General features: G+C 38.5%; 2 protein-coding genes and 1 long non-coding RNA gene across 6 annotated transcripts in view; 2 read left to right on the top strand and 1 right to left on the bottom strand.

Annotated features, from left to right (window-relative positions):
- The window catches only part of capn5b (calpain 5b), a 53384-nt gene extending 43579 nt beyond the window's left edge, over positions 1–9805 (top strand). For 3 of the 4 annotated variants that reach the window (XM_053240396.1, XM_026938567.3, XM_053240395.1), the window contains 3 exons: positions 77–198; positions 1454–1590; positions 2897–9805. In XM_053240396.1, the coding sequence (XP_053096371.1) occupies positions 77–198; positions 1454–1590; positions 2897–3079 (442 nt within the window). In that variant the 3' untranslated portion in view covers positions 3080–9805. The remainder of the gene's footprint in view (positions 1–76; positions 199–1453; positions 1591–2896) is intronic. The other variant, XR_004579581.2, reaches the window with a different exon arrangement.
- Positions 67–16438, bottom strand: LOC128320508 (uncharacterized). The gene is made up of 3 exons (XR_008304031.1): positions 16253–16438; positions 11188–11358; positions 67–204 (listed from the first exon to the last, which is right to left on the bottom strand). It is a non-coding gene; the product is annotated as an uncharacterized LOC128320508 (long non-coding RNA).
- Positions 11216–17349, top strand: part of myo7ab (myosin VIIAb) — a 57131-nt gene continuing 50997 nt past the window's right edge. Inside the window, exon 1 of the mRNA XM_026938568.3 lies at positions 11216–11608. The gene's annotated coding sequence lies outside the window, so the exon portion shown is untranslated. The remainder of the gene's footprint in view (positions 11609–17349) is intronic.

Below are 17349 nucleotides of genomic sequence, written 5' to 3'. Positions count from 1 at the left end.
ATGAAATCTCAAATCCAGAGTTTTATAGCTGAAGAGTTGAGTGCTCAGGTTGTTCTGATATTCTGTTTTGGAACAGAGAGTTGACCCTGGACGAGCCTCCTCAGACGTGTTGGACGGGGATGTGTGGATATCCTCAGCTGGTCACTCAGGTGCACGTGCTGAGCGCTGAGGGGCTGCAGGGCCAAGACTCTAACGGAGGTAAACCTACACACACAGCATAAAACCATATCGGTTATAAGATGATCATCTATTCACACAGGGCCTCATTTATCAAACTTTTGTAAAAGTGTTTGTAAATGTTTTGATAGGGAATAAAAATTCACGAAAGTTTCATTTGATGTTTTTTCATACTCATGTGCGTATCTTAATGCCGGTGAGCTGTAAATTATCAAGTGTGTTCATGGCACAACTGATTTACGTTAAACAGTGCTCACAAAACTCCATAAAAGGCAAAGCTCACAGAGAGCTCAAAGTGGCAAAATGACGACTAAACGGTGACAGTTCGCCTCCTAAGTGTAGTGTGTTAAAATGTCCAGTAATGCAGCTCAGCTACTGCAGTGCATCACCTACCACAGACACACCCTAACTCTTCCTCCTTTTTCTGCCTGGATGTAATTTTCTTTTTTAGTCAGTGAGAGTTGGTTAGCTTCTTTAATTGCCATCAATGTTTGCATTGATGCCATATTTATTTTATTTTAGGTAGACACACCCTATCCAAATTGGATTTTCATTAAAGCAAACGCACAAAACACAGAAACAGACGTGTTATTTTGCTAATGTGAAACAGACAATCCTCTGTAGATGCTGTTAATAAATGAGCTGCCATGTTTTTCGGTAAGTCAGGGCCTGTGAGTTCTTGTTCCCTTATCTGCTCTAGTGTATCCCCTCTCTCCTGAGTTTAAAACCAGCAGGGAGCCCTTTAAGGTACACACCGACCTGCCTGATTCCCCACAAGACACAAGATGACATAAACAGCAGAGGCACTGAATCTTAGTGGCAGTGAGCATAAATTGTTCTCCCACTGGAGAAAAGCAGACATGCAGACCCGAGGAACCAAAACTATTAATCAGCCTGATACCTCTAATGTGCCTGTTTCTACACACACTAGCTGATTTATTCAGCCCTAATGCAGTTTGTCTAACATACTGCAGTTTCTAATAGGTGTAAGACTCTCATATTTCTGAATCAAGACAACTTTTCAGTACATTCACATTGAGACACAGTAGTGTCCTATGACTTGTCCTTCGCTGTAAGTGGACTTCCACTTAACGTTCTTATCTGCAGGTTGAAATGCTAATTTTGGCCAAAAATAGAAACCACTCTGTCCCTATCCCCATTTCCATTAACACTCAGCCATATCTCTGGATTTGGTCAGTAGTTGTGGTGTTGCATCAGCATGAAAAAGTGCACAAATTGCAAAACTGGTATGTGACCTCCAGACGTCTTGTTCCAGCCTCAGATCCGTACGTGATTATCACCTGTGAGGGGGAGAAAGTTCGATCACCTGTGCATAAGGACACCCGAAGTCCCAACTTTGACATCAAGGGGTTGTTCTATCGCAAAAAGCCAAAAGAAGGCATTCACATCGAGGTGAGTGTGATTCTCTTCTGTTTTCTCTGTTCTTATTTCTGTGCTCTCTGTCGTTTTTTCAGCAGTTGCTAACAGTACACAGCCACTTGCAAATGTTGTTGCCGCATGCTGCTGCACCTTTTTTCTCTTTTTTATAGGTTTGGTTATTAAAATTAACATTCGCCTTCAGTTTTGCCAAATGGTGATCTACCTTTGCATGATTGGCTAAGCACTATGGCAGATTCATTTGCATAAGTTTGAGCACAGCTACATAGAGCTTCCCTCTGACAGCATCAAAATGTGTTGAGCTAGCTAGCAGCTATGTTATGTAGGTAATCTTTAGCTAATGTAAGGATAGCCCTTTAGTGTAACAGCAGCTAATTTTATATTGTGAAAGTAGCTAACTCCTAAGCTTTTTAGCTTTCTAGCTATTTATATTTACTTTATTTAATAGCAAGCTTACAGTACTGCATTTAGCTAGCTTAAGCTAAACATTTCCCTTTTTTAAGAGTCAAAAATGGTTTAGATTAATTTCCGTTTGGCATACATGATACCACAGGACCTTAAAGAAAGCAGGGTACGGTACCCATCTCTTATGAAAAATCCAACTTGGTCTTGGCAATAACACATGCCAAGCTGGTCAAGCTAGTAGTAAGGAAAGAGTTTCTGAATTTTCACTGCTAATGCTGCATTACAGATGAGTTAATTTAACAAAATAAGACAACAATAAGGCAGTTAGAAAATCTCCAACTTTTACTGATCAATTTAGTTATGTAATAAGGAAGCTGGAAAATAACATACGAGCCAAAAAAGATGGTCTTCCAGCTAGACCAGCTTGGACTGGGGTTTGGCAGCTGGTAGCTGGTCAGACCAAGAAGACCAGCTTCCTAACCCTGGTCCTGGAGTACCCCCTGTCCTGCACATTTTAGTGTTTCCCCTGCTCTAACACACCCACTTCAACTCAAGATGGACTTGTAATTAGATGATTAATTGGATCAGGTGTGTTAGAGAATGGAAATCATTAATACTATGTGTAGGACAGGGGGTACTCCAGAACCAGGGGTTGGAACCTATGAACTAATAGATCAATCAGGGTGGACTAGCTCTGCAGGGGTCTTGATGGTCCTGACATAGCCACATAGTGAGTGAGATTCTACTGCGCCACAACCTTCATGTAATATGCAAGCTCTTTATTGAAAAAAATCGTCCGCGGCATGGCAAACAAGTGGGTACGTACCGTTACTCTTGGCTTTAGACTTCTGATTTCTCAATCTGCTTCTCTCTTTTGCTTTAACATCTTCCTCTGATTGGCCCATGATGATGGTAGATCTACAATAAGAATGTGATTGTAGACACCTTCCTGGGTCAGGTGACCCTCTTCAGTGATCCGAATGACCGACAGGAGCAGCACATTGTCCACCTGAGAGACAAAGGCAGTCGCCAAGATAATGACCTTCCCGGCATGCTGACCGTTCGCCTGATCACCTGCACCACATTGACCAACATCTGACAACTTAATGACCACAACCTCACCCCTGCCCTTTACCTCCTCCTTCCTTCTCTCTCGATGGCCTGCGATCAAGGTATTCCTCATCCCTTACTGATTACCCATATCATTTTGCAGCACTCGCATAGTATTCATAAGGGCTACGCATTAGTTGTGCATGAGCAGCTGAGGTCAGTTTGGTATTGGGACCATTGCGGAGTCTTCATCTTGCGATCAGCTGCATGGTTTCCGCTGCCAGCTTACCTCAACAAAAATCAGTTCTTGCCATCACTCTTGTGCTCCCTCATGGTATTCCTACCAGATCAGACTTGCATTACTAACTCACCTTGCTGAAGACCATTTTTCGAAGAAACCATTTATGGATGGCTTGGACAGCGCATGACCCATTCGACCTGCTTTCTGAACAACAATGAGGTTGACTCGAGTGCCTCTGAATTGTGTGGATTCTTCAAAATCTTTACACTGGATTCTCTTTGGATGTACAGCAGCATGCTTGGTCTAGCTTTGCAACAATACCAAGAAACAGGGGCACAGAGTTCAGCCACGACCAGCCGCCTCCAGGGACCAAAAGCCCACCCAGCCTCCATCTCCATAGTAACGCCACTGCCTGAAGACCGTGACAGTTTGAACAGCTTATGTGTGTGTGTGTGTGTGTGTGTGTGTGTGTGTGTGTGCATGTGTGTGCGTATGCTAATCCCAAATAAACCCCCTCAGATGACCCTTCAAAGGTCATGCATGTGTAAACAAACTACATAAATTCCAGCAGTGTTTTAGAGTGGAGAGCAATCTTTAGGAGATGGACATGTGTATACACACTTTGCATGCATACCTCACTCATGAGACTGTGACGTGATGTGACAGACTGCTGGTTCTCTTCAGCTCTTGCCAAACAGCATGTGCCATGATGCGAGTCCTATTAGAACTGTTCTTCCGCTCCACCAGGGGGTGCTGTACTAATGCTCTAGGAACCGCAGACTCTTTACTCTCCTTTCCAATTGCTGATGTGCCCTTTTACTATGAACTACTACAAAGCTATTTATATACTTACCATTACCAGCTTATGTGCTGCTAGCATTTTAGTTGCTTGTGTTATGGTGGAAATGTTTTTGAACTGTTTTATCAAACCATATATTTAAATAAGTTGTCACTTTTTTCATTACATGAAAGGGGACATTTATTGTCACTTTTTTTTTTATTTATGTACAATGTCCCATGTTGTCTTAAAATGCATCTTTTTTTTCATACAAGAAAAGACGAATGTTATAGTTGCTGTATTTACGGTCAGATAATCAGATAATGGAACAGTAGGATATGCTTTGAGTTTCTAGCTGCAGCCCCAGATACAAATGATGTGAAGACCCAGGCTGGGTGAAAGAAGCTCCTGCTCTTAAAAAAAAAAATGTAAAGTACAGACTTAAATGTGGGCTTTTAAATTAGTCAAGTACATGTAATTTTAAACAGAACAGTAACTATGTAACAGCAGAATGCCTTCTATTTTTCTTTTGTTATTTTCACCCAACGTTAATGGTAGCTACCTCACCGAAACTTTCGCTAGCTAGCTAACTTCCATAATGCTAGCTGGCTTAATATTTAATGAGCGGTTAGTAATGTTTATAGCCTTCTGCTGCCTTCGAATTGCAGTTGCATTAGGGACCTTGACAAGCTGTCCCCTTCACTTAACCAATCCCCAGCCCTTCTGCTGAAAATACATAGGATTTTTGAATTGCCATTTAAGGAAAAGGGGCAGAGCTGGCCATCTCTGCTTCAAGCCATTTATGAAAAAACAACACTAGCATACTTGAAAGTACACTTTAGGACACACATGGATCATTGCTTAATTCTTCAGTGTTCAAACAGAGGCTGTTTCCAGCATGGGGTGTATTCTGTGGCGCTGCAGCTAGCTGTCACTCATTCATTTAGCCCCTGCATTGTGGCCTATAGTAAATAGGGGCATGAAAACTTCAAGACGTAGTGATCTCTTGCCTTTGGGCTATATTCAGAGTTGAGTTAATCATGCAGAGTGAAGAGTATGCACATCAGTATTCAGATCTCAGATGTACCTAGAGACTATTCAGACAGTTGTGTCAGAGTTGTACATGACCTCGATTTAGAATCTTGTGGCTATATTAAGGTTTCTTATTTATAACAATAATATGTTATAAACTGCCGAATAATGAGGGTGAAAGCCATATTGTAAAATTTAAACCAAATTTTGTATTTAAAGGTGGTGGTCTAAACACTATTGAAAACCCCATCTTAGGGGCACTTAGGTAAAAATCTGACAAGCTTTGAGGAATGAAATACATGCAGGTAATTTTAATAATCTGAATGGGGAGCCCAGGAAATTTGGCTTGTGTAACCCAAATCTGAATATGCATAAATATTAACATTAATTTTGAACTTAAATAGCCAACTCTGAATACAGCCCTTAGTCTGAAGGCCCATGTGCTAGGAGATGGGTGTCAGGTCGGTTAGCTCACTAGTTTAAGCATGAAGTGCCATACAGTTAAGTGTTGCATGTGAGGAGTAAGAGAGATGTTCATGCCAAGCAGATTAGTCCTCAGGCATAATCGTGAAACCAGACAGCCAGAGATAATGTGACTTTATTCATTCAGTATTTGTTCGTGCATAGCAAATTAGGAGAAAAGGGATTGTGGAAGTTGTTACTAATATAGTATGTTAAAAGATCAAGAGAAGATCATTAACAGTTTATCTGTCCTGTTATTATAGCCTGAGAATTTGAAAACAAAGTTTTCCGTAAATCGCTCCGGAGTACAAGACACACCTTAGATGCAAATCATTCATTCATTGTTGCATTAATTAAAGTCATCTCCATGTACCAGGTATTTTTTAACCTAAAATGGCACCTCAGAACCTCTACCACTGTCTAGATTAGTCTATTAGGCTAAAGTTTATTGCTGTCTTGTTCCCTAAACTGAAGCCTTTGCTACAATGCTGATTTTAATCCCTCTCTGAATTCAGGAAAATCGCAGTTTATAGGTCTGTTCTTACCAAGAACTCATTATAGAACTACGTTTATTGCTAAAACCTCGTAATTTATTTTATAAGCTTGTCAGATCACTTCTGCTGTGATAATACTCATTTCCACGTGTACACCTATTGTGTTTTTAATGTTATGTTAGTACCAAGCTAAATGTAGCGCTGTCTTACACAGGTCTGATGCGTACAATCGTTCTAGCTTTAAATACAGATAAGGCCAGTAACAGCGATATGGCTTTCTCTTTAACAAACTGTATATTACAGTAAGCCTTTTAACAAAGATGTTTAAGCGGTTTAGCATGTCGCAGCACTAGCATCAGAGTTGCCCGGTATGTGTAATAACAAAAATTAGCTTAATTTCAAAACTCAAACCCTCCTAAACCCTGTATTAAACTCCAAAATCATGACTACTCTTACTTTGAAATATTTAAAAAGTAACATCATATCACATATTTTTTGAATGAAGCAGTATTAAAACAGTGCATTTTTCCAAAAACAGTTTTGATTTTGGTCTTAAAATGGTCTTATATTATTAGATATATTGTGATAAATAAAGAAAAGCTTGGACAGTGAGTAAACCAATTTGCTGTTATACAACACGGTACAAGTATTGAACTATTTTATATTTTATTTTATATACATTTACTAGTTACTAGTTACAAGACATTGTTTCAGATGTTAGTTTAATCATAACCACATACTACATACCTACTTTATCGGCTATAATTCTACTAACATTCATTTAAAAAGCAACAACCCTTAAGCCTTAAGCCTTTATGCTTGTAAAACATTACAAAACATGCAAATGTCGCAGTGTCAACTCATGGACAAAAACATGCTGTAAGTCAGCCCAATTCTGTGAAAACATCAGGCTTGGCAGCACTCGGCAAGCATATCATTTTACACAGAATATACTGGAAGCTGAAATTTCACTACAATTTTTTTTAGCCATGACAACTGTGGTATCAACTAGACAGTAAAAACTGTAACACAGGGTATATTGCAATTTGGGCAATACAAAAATTATAGCATGTATATCACTTTATATCACTTTTTTTTACTAGAGCCATGTTTCTCAAAGTTGGGTCTGTGACGCATACTCAGAGAGTGTGTGATTTTTGTTTTAAATTTTGTTACAGTGCTGGAAATCATAACCCAACATTATTAAATTTATTAGATTTATTACTGACATATTATAGTTATTAGCCAGATTACTTGAATTGAATGGGTTTAATCCAAACTTTAATAACTGAAAAACAATAAAAGTAGACCTATAAATAATGTCAACTTGAATTTCGTGGCAATTTTAAAAAATGTGTTGTGTGGGCATTGTGCTCAGGTGAAAAAATAATCTCTCTTACTCCAATAAATGGCCAAATTATAATTGTGCAGATTTAAATACAGAGCTTAATGTTTGAAAAGAAATAATTCTGTACCGAGAGGATTCATTTATACAGTTAAATGGGGCTAGAGGGCAAAAAAGAGTCCAGAGAATATGATAATCACACATCTAACATCCATGCCTTCATGCTCAAGCTGTGTTTATTCAGCAGAAACATTTAAACGCACTTTTCTTTCTCTTTCACATTTCCAGGTTGAATTTGTTTTGCGTAAATGCCATGAAGGTGATTAATTTGCCACCCTAATATGAGTCGAGCGATATTTTTATTTATTTATTTATTTAATGTTTTTAATTATGTCCTCTGTATTTCTTTTGCCAACATTCAGTCTGTAAAGCTAACACAGTGGATTTTTTTTTTTTTTTTTTTTACCACAGTGTATCAGTCTTGCCAAACATATTTAGGAATGCACATTTATTAACACGATGCTAAATTTAACTCTGTGCATGTCCGTATTCCAGAGGCAGGTTTACAGCCACATGTGTACGCCGACTGTTCTACAGTGTTCCACATTCAAATGAGACACACGCCACAAAGTGGTCTTTGTGCTGTGACGATATGGACGTCGCTGCTGCTTGCACATGCAGGTCTGAGCTTACGCTGCATGTGCTTTTCACCGGTGGACAGTGACGTGAACGTGTGTATGCTGATTGCTCAGCTTCGGCCAGGCATGAGTGTATGTAAGTGGCAGTAACTGATATATTTTGCAAAATGGCCTGCTGGACATCCAGTTTCATGGATGTTTATAGTACTACAGTACAGTTTCATGAAGATACAGTATTAATCTGCATTAATGTGTGTGATGAAACTTTTGAGCAGTTTGTAAGTTTGAAATTAAAAAAAAAAACTTTTTAAGTGCTCACTACATTTCTACTGAGGCGGAATGCCATTCCTGGGTGTTTATGTTCGCTTCTGATTAGGGTTGTTACGGTTTCGCAGTGAGTGACTTTTTTCTAAATGCTGATTAAAATGCTTTTCTGTCTGTTACCGTCTACTCGTTCATTTTTGAACCCGATCAAGATCCTTACTCCAGTGGTTCTCATCCCTTTTGTGTCTGGCTGCAACTCCCCAAAAATGTCGCAACCCAGCAACCTCCTTTTCTCCGCGCACGGGACGCAAATGCACTAAAAACCCTTTGGCTACGTAATCCGCTACTGCTGTAAACACATTACATTGCTACCTCTGCTGCCAGTCCTAGCCTGTTCCTAACTTTATCATACACATCTGCACACACATCAAACGCACAGAAGACATCGTGGCTTAGCAGTGCTGCATGCTGCTGCGCTAGTTATATATTTTTTTGGTCTCTGAGCATAGATTTTCCCTTTTTACCTTTCCTTACAACCACTCTCTCTTTCAGCTTATAACAACATGATAAATACTGACAATTGAAAGAGATTTTATGGAAAAGTCATTCTCAAAAAACATCTTTCTAAGGACAATTAGGGGATTCGATCTTGTTTTGTTTTGGCTTTTAGATATATACAAAGTACAAGGATTTTTACAGAGAAATTGTAATAAATTTGTGGTTTAATTTTCACCACAGGCTTGTGTATTTTTAAATAGTCAGTGAATACCGTGACACGATGAAACCGTATTATTTTTAGACTAGGTTATCATACCGTGAATATTTCAAACCGTAATATCCCTACTCTGATGAACGGCACTACTTTATCTGTTCTCTGTCTCTCTTTCTGTCTCGGATGCGCTAGCTCGCTGGCCTGCATCGCTGCATGTACTGTGACTAACTGGAAGCTCCGCTCGGACAAAAACCATCACGAATGGTGAAATGTGCCATGTCTGAATTCTCTAAGCTTCACGGAGCGGCATCGCCTTAAGATTCATGGAATGCTTGTAGAGAGTGTGACGTTTTCTTCCTCTTCTTCTTCTTCCTCTGTCTTTATTCTAATTTGTTTTATTTATAACAAATCGGACATCCGGAGAATGAGCTTGTGATACTCTTGTATTTTTCTGCCGACGTTGAACTCGAAAGCGGCGCTGATATAAACTTGCATGATGACATTCTATATATGGTAGCAGACACTGAGAACTTTATAACAAGTCTCTTTTAGCAACATTTTATACTCCTTTGTTTAATCTTTTATATCTGTCCATCGAATCTTTGTGTTAAACAAAATAATAGTCTACCTTTATCGATTATATGCGTTGAGAAAGCTGTATCTTATGTACGTTTCAATGTGTGTTTTATTTATTTGTGTGTTTCCTGGGTTACACTGTGGTTATTTTATATTTACTCTCGAAGTATTTATTTTCTCTATTTTGTATTTTATGTCAACTTGTGGCATGACTTTGAAATAAAACATTAAAAATCTCATTTTAGTCATTTTTTTCTATATTCCCTCAATACACTGCACTTATGTTCACTGGTAACATTTTATCGTAAGGATCTCTTAAAGATGCAGTGAAATTTAAACTATTTCTCCCACATGTAATACACATGTAGCACTAAAGCTGTGAGACTAATGTAGCTATGAAGGTCTTGGGGTAAAGGGAACACTGTATATTCATTTAATCATCAAACTGTTCCTCTAAAGTACATTGTTTATGTCTCTGGTTAGCATTAACACACCATAATGTCCAGCATTAATCCAGCATGACCTCATTTCCCCTCTGCTTTGTCCAATTGTTTCTTTTTCTCAGCTAGGCCTCCCTAGCGCTCCTCAAACTTTTTGCTGTGAATAACTTACCAGTACAGAATGGCAAAATTTAAAAAAAAAAATTTCAGATACACGTCATTGACAGAACAAAGAGCAATTAGGTGAATGATTTTCTGAATTTATAGTTTAGTGCCTGAAAAAAATCTGTCTATAAGCATCTAGAAACCATCTATAATTTCTATCATTTGTAGCTCAATAAGTAAGGAGTAAAACACTTGGGGTGTGCTGTTATAGGAAAATAATCAACAATGGGGTGGTGTTGTGCAGCCAGATGCAAAGCAGAGTTGCTTTTACCACCATGAACTTAATTATTTTTCACTAACAGCAGCTATTGAAGTGTATTATTCCTCTTGTTTATACCAGAGCAATTTGCCAAAACTAAACAGTTTAATTTCTTAAAGAAGGATGCATCATAATTTTTATCCATTCATAGATACCTTTAATGTTTAATGTTTTGGTGAAATATGTTCTTGTTATCACTTAGATTACAGCAGCTATAAACAGTCACTCCCTTTTTTTTCTTTGGAAGCTAATAAGACAAAAACGTAGCTTGCCATGTTCCTGAGAAACTAGAAAACACAAACTCATCTCCTTACACCAAACTATCACACCCTATCAACAATTATGTATATCACCTTTTTCATCTGTTTTAATATTAGTGAGCATCTGCAATACAAGTGCCTGTGTGAGTTGTTACTATGGAAACAATAACGTATTAGCCTTTTGACCAATCAGAATTGAGTATTCAACAGAAGCCTTTTCAGTAGTTTGTAATTATTCTTTTCACTTTCACATTCTGTAATGCTGTGTTACGTGTGACGTTGTTCTGGACTCTTGTCATTTCCCTAAACAAACTATTCATTGATAATATCAGTCACACCCAGGTTCCATTTTTAGATGGAAAAACACTGACCTTTTCCCATACACAATCAGAGAGAGAGAAAGAGAGAGAGAGAGAGAGAGAGAGAGAGAGAGAGAGAGAGAGGGGAAGCAGTGGGCAAGAGACGTGACCACAACGGTGTGGTGTACTGACCGGTAGACCTTTGTATCAGCTGTTCAATCTCGCGGCTCCGCGTGCGCTTTAAGCCCTCCCTCCTTTAATCAGGATCATGAGTGGGGCTGAGTGACGCCCTGAGCGTTTCACTGCTCTGCTGCTGCTGCTGCCGGATCCAGCATCTCTGATCAACAGGTAGCAGGTTCAGCTCTTCAAATAAACACAGAGAAAGAGAAGAAAAAGAAAGACAAGGAAGTATGTGTGTATTAGATGTGTGTACCATATAGGACAGGATAGAAGTTTGATGGAGGAGTGAATAGCTACTGAAATTCGCTCCTGAGTTTGTGTTCCTCCTGTGCATGCACCTGTGGACTTACCCCAAGTGTTTCCAGAGAGATAGAACAAAAGAAAGAAATGGAGTGAGGAGAAGAGAAGGGAAGTGAATTTGTCAATTTGAAAGGTAAGTAAACTTTCAGCAGCAGGGTTTAAGCTGCCTAGAGCACCACATGCTCTACTGAGGCTTTACTCAAAGCCTCTTACTGCTATTTTCTATTCTCCACACCAGGCTTCAATCACAGGCCCTTTACCAGCCTTACAATGAAGGGTTTAATGCATTTATGTTGATTTGTTTGATCACATCTACAGATATATGATCAGAGTTTCCACATGCGGGAAAATACAGAAATGTACAGATTAAAAAACAAGTGGAAAGTGAGAACACTGATACAATTTTCAAATATTAATCTGGGACAAGTGTAATGTTGGGCTGTTAATTCACTGAGAAAGTGCATTAGTGTCCTTTTTCATCAGATTACATCACTTATAACAAATAAAATCAGAGGGAAGTAGAGAAGTGATGGTTACTCTCTAGATCTTACACCACAGTGCTGTTGAATTCCTGAATCTGATTGGTCAGAGGGTCAGAAGGTGCTGATTCATTTCTATAAGAGAAGCTACGAATCACAGGTTTACATTAATGCACATGTTCTAATGCATTATCCTTTCTATAGTAACAGTTTACACAGGGACTTGTGTGGCGGTCGGGCCACATAATCTAAGCCTAATTATAAACAAATAAAAATGGGTTATGATTTAACAAATAAATATATAAGTATATTGTTGATAAGTTTTCTATAAGGAGATATTCATTTAAGATTTAAGGAAGGAGTCTCCAGTGTAAGCACTTTGTAACTGAGGTAAAGATGAAAAATCTTCAGCGTACCTTGTGGTCTTTTCGTAACATCACAAACTGCAGGGTTTTTTGTATTATTAACTTCAAAAGAGAGAAAACAGAGAAGCTGGTGAGGAGATGAATGTTTATAGCTGCTATAACGTAAGCAGTAACAGGAACTAACTTGATGCACAGATGTTCCACAATATTAAAAGTAACTATAAATGGATAAGAAGTACATGTCATGTGCCATTCATTAATAAAGTTTAAAAAAATTGTAATCATTGGTAGATTTCTGTGCTATGAAACACTTCAAGAGGTGCTGTTTTAGGAAAATAATCAACAATCAAATGATAATTGGTTGAAGAACAGTGTGTGTGTGTGTGTCTTTGGTTTGGTCAAGCCATTAGGGGTTTTATAAGGTAAACTTTAAAATGACCCTATCTGTCATGTATGTAAGGAATAAAACACAACAGGGAATGCTAGTGTGATGCAATGAGTTACTGTTTTCATTGCAATGGTAATTATTTTCCTATGACAGCATGCTCCAGAGTGTTTTATTCCTCTTATACCTTGTCAACACTAATCATTTTATCAGAGAATGACACATCATACTTTTTATCCATTTGTAGTTACATATTGTGGAACCGTCTGCCTTTAATTAATTCCTGTTATCAATTGCATTATTATAGCTATTAATAACTATTCACTCACCATCACTCTCTCTCTCTCTCTCTCTCTCTCCTTTGAAGTTAATAAGACAAAAACCGAGCTTGTCATGTTACCAAGGAATGTCCTTTGTCCTGAGGACTTTGCGGTGGTGGACAACTTAAAATTACATTACTTCTGACTGTTAAAAAGCACTGACACTGGAGACTCCTTCTGTAATGTTTAGTAAATATCTCTTTGACCATATCAGTGTCCGATGTACAACTCCGTATGTAAGAGCTGTTACTATAGAAACGATAACGTATTACATAATGACTTTGCCGCTGTTAATGTATAATGAGGGCATTAATATAAACCTGTGATTTGCAGGTGCACAGCAGTACTGTCAGAACTGCTGCTAGAGAAAATTAATCAACACCTTCTGGTTAAGGAAACAACAGCACTGTGGTAAAAAAAAATATATATTAAAGAAAGATTTTCTAAAAACAGTGATGTATGATGGCTGAATGAAAATTAAGAGTACAGTTCCATAAATGCAGAAAAATGTTTAAAGCAGGTGAAAATGTAGAAAATGTATGGTGTAAACGATGTCTATTTGGTCAGATCCTCAGTCATCACCCTCTGAGACTTTAGAAGGGATTGCTGTTGTGATCGTTGCGATCGTATCACATTGTACGTATCACATTGTACATTGTACATGTACGTATAGATCAAATGTGATGTACGTTCAGGGGCTAGATCAAGGCAAACCAGGCCCAACTCAGAACACGGTCAAATACTCAGTCAAATACTTGTTGTCTTTTACACCAGAATAGCGTTTCAGTCAGATGCCAAGGGTGGAAGGATAAATCTGGAGACAGTAGGTGAATTTTTTTTGCAAAAGTTCTTCAGAAGGAGAAATACGGGAGTGTAGTCCGAGTTCAGTTTCAGTCTTGTCACGCAACTTGTCTCCCTTCTTGTCTAGCTAAAAGTGTGAAAGCCTACCAATGTATAACAGATTTTTTGGTCATTTATGTGATAACATGTTCAGAGAGGCTTAGCTCGTTGTATGATAACGGGTCTTCACATGACAACATGTACCACTTATCTATCTGCTTATGTATGTTCTATCCGCTTATCTTATGGCGTTACATATAAGGTCAGAACACCCTGGTACATATATATATGTATATAAAACCCTAACCCTAACCCTAACCCAAGATTTTAAGAATAAGAGAAAGTGAAGGAAAATCAAGTGATTCCACATACTCCAACTCAAAAAAATAATATCTGTCCTGGTCACTGGGACTTTGTTGGGCTCATTAACACAGATCTTGTCCTTATACATGTGTACAGTACAATGAAATGAATTTCCTTACAAAGTCCAGTTTGGAAGGAAGTTGGAGTCGGAGTCAGGCATATGCAGTGCTCCTGAAGCCAGTTGATGATAAAGGCCTTGCTCAAGAGCCAACAGTGGCAGCTTGGAGGTGCTGGGGCTTGAAATTTTCAATAAATACTCCAGAACGTTACCTGCTGAGACACTGCTGAACGTCGGATAACATTTTGATAACAGGAAAACCCGGTTTTAAAACGTATTTGTGCAACATACTGGAAATCCGATTAGACTTTCTGCACAGATGCAGTGCATACTTTCTTTGGGGCAGAAGGGAAAAAGGTTGGCATAAAAGATGCAGAGGCTGAAAGATGGCATAATGAATGGTAGCCCAGCTGTCACATTTCTTGGCACTGTCTGAGACACTGTCTGCAGTAGTTAGCAGCAGGACAGCCTGTAACAGCTGAAGGGTTATAAAACACATTTACAGGCTCCCACTATTCTGAAAATCATTTTCCAGGATTTTCCAGACAACTGTTCATTATAGAAGGGTATATTAGAATGTCTCACATCTGATAATATACAATCCCTGACAACTCCTGACTGAATCAACTACCATTTAATCACGAGGGTTACTGAAATATTAGAAGGGAAGTATACAGGCTTACATGCCTGCGTAAACTCAAAATCACTGTTAAATTTAACTTCATCATCCTTAACAAACAATACACTAAATAACAAAGTAGAATAGGAGCAAATTTTGACACAGATTTTGAGGATTCTATCTATGAAAACGATATATGATCAATTTGACACATTCAAAGCACATTCGAAATCTATGCCTTTCAGTCAGAGGAGATTTTACAGACATTTAATCTGGGGGTCTGCTGGAAAAATAAAGGTAAAATAAATACATTTGGGTAAATTTAGGACTCCACTGGGTGACAGGATCAAGACAGTGACCCACTTAAGTAAGGAATAGAACATTAAACAACAGCATGCTGTTTTAGGATAATAATCAGCAATTGCATGGTGTGATGTGGAGTGGAGTTACTGTTACCATCCCACAGTCCTATAACAGCATGTTCTCAAGTGTTTTATTCCTCTTATACCACAGCAATTTGCCAATGATTTTTTAAAAAAAATTATTAACAAATGATGTGATACATTTTGTCCATTTATATATGCATTTAATTACTTACGTTATTGCACAGCTGTACATTAATAAGGCAGAAAAATGCAGCTTGTTTATGAGAACCCTGCCCTAAACTTCAATATACAGCTTTACCTCTGACTGCTACAAAGCGCTAACACTGGAGACTCCTTCCATAAATCCCTCCCTACAGAAAACTTCACCGTATCAACAATTACACAAATATTTCTTTGTTAAATATCAAAACATATTTTGATCTATTTATTATTAGTCTTAGATTATGTGGCCAATTCGCCAAAGAAGTCCCTGTGAATAAGCTGTTACTATAGAAACAATAACCTTTTAGGACGAGTGCATTAATATATAGTAAACCTGTGATTTGAAATAAAGCTGGCACTACTGTCAGAGCTGCTGTTATAGAAAATTAATCAACATCTTCTGATCAATCAGAATCAAGAATTCAACAGCACTGTGCTGAAAATGTTATACTTAGAATGCATGTGTTATCTTAGATCGTTAAAACATGACTTTTCAAGGTCATCACTAGGTTTTCCAAGAGGTGTGGGAAACTTGTTCTTAGAACATCCTAGAAAAGCATGGAAAATGTTGGTGGCATTTGTTCAAATGTTTTTTATGAAAGAGCTCAGGAACTCTGGAGGTTTAGTTTAGTAAATCTGTTTATATGTGTCAGTTCTTTGGTTACAAAATTACTGTTACAAAACACAAGCCAGGCAGTGAATTTCATCATCTAACCCTTAACCTACTTTCAAGTTCTTCTGTAGCATGTAGTCAATACTACCTTTTGCTATAAGTAGATTTTTTGTTTCCATACTGTGGGGATGATCAACTTTAAACTCCAGGACTCTGCTAGACGTCTGTTCTCGCTGCCATTATCCACAACTCCAAAAAAAAATACCTTGGTTTTGCAGCTCAAGTTCAACGACCTTTGTTTCAAAGTGCAACACTGTAACTGCAGCTTGTTAGGAACAAGGCTGGACATAAAAACATGACTTGAGCCAGAAACCGCAGGTTTAAACGTCCACTATATGACCAAAGGTATGTGGACACCTGACCATCACACCTATATGTGGGTATTCCCCAGACTGTTGCCACAAAGGTGTCTAAAATTTCTTTGTACGTTGTAGCATTAAGATTTCCCTTCAGTGGAACTAAGAGGCCCAAACCTGTTCCAGCATAAAAGTGCCCCTGTGAACAAAGCAAGGTCCATGAAGACATGGTTTTCCAAGGTTGGTGTAGAAGAACATGAATGACCCGAACAAGCCCTGACCTCAACCCCACTCAACACCTTAGGGATGAACTGGAATGCTGATTGTGTACCTTCTTGGCCTTCATCAGTACCCAACTTCACTAATGTTCTTGTGGCTGAATGGGCACAAATCCTCACAGCCACTGCCCCAAAATCTAGTGCAAAGTCTTCCCACAGAGTGGAAGCTGTTATAGCAGCAAAAGAGGGACCAACTCTGAGATGGGATGTTCAATAAGCACATATGAATGTGATGGTCAGGGGTCCACATACTTTTACATACTTAGTGTATCTTCTCTGGGATGTAGAGATGACTGTTGGAGTCACATACAAGATAAAAACCTAGGACTTACGTTTGTGGAGAAGGACAAGGATCAGTAATGGACATTTGTGGACGTTTCTTGTGAGTCGCCATTTATTTGAACCACTGTGTCTATTACTTTCAGTATCCAGTCACACCTTTAGAGTTCTTTGGTTCTGTTAGAGCGCTAAATAATACATATTAAAAAAATAACCTGTTTAATTTTCTTCATTCATCTTAAGTAACCACTTAATCCTTGTCAGGGTCATGACAGACCCGGAGCCTATCCCGGGAATACTGGGTGTGAGGTGGGAATGCAACCTGGATGGGA

The sequence above is a fragment of the Pangasianodon hypophthalmus genome, chromosome 15, assembly GCF_027358585.1.
Source record: "Pangasianodon hypophthalmus isolate fPanHyp1 chromosome 15, fPanHyp1.pri, whole genome shotgun sequence".
NCBI classification, from domain to species: domain Eukaryota; kingdom Metazoa; phylum Chordata; class Actinopteri; order Siluriformes; family Pangasiidae; genus Pangasianodon; species Pangasianodon hypophthalmus.
The sequence above is the reverse complement of the archived record's forward strand: the minus strand, read 5'-3'. Positions and strand labels throughout refer to the sequence as shown.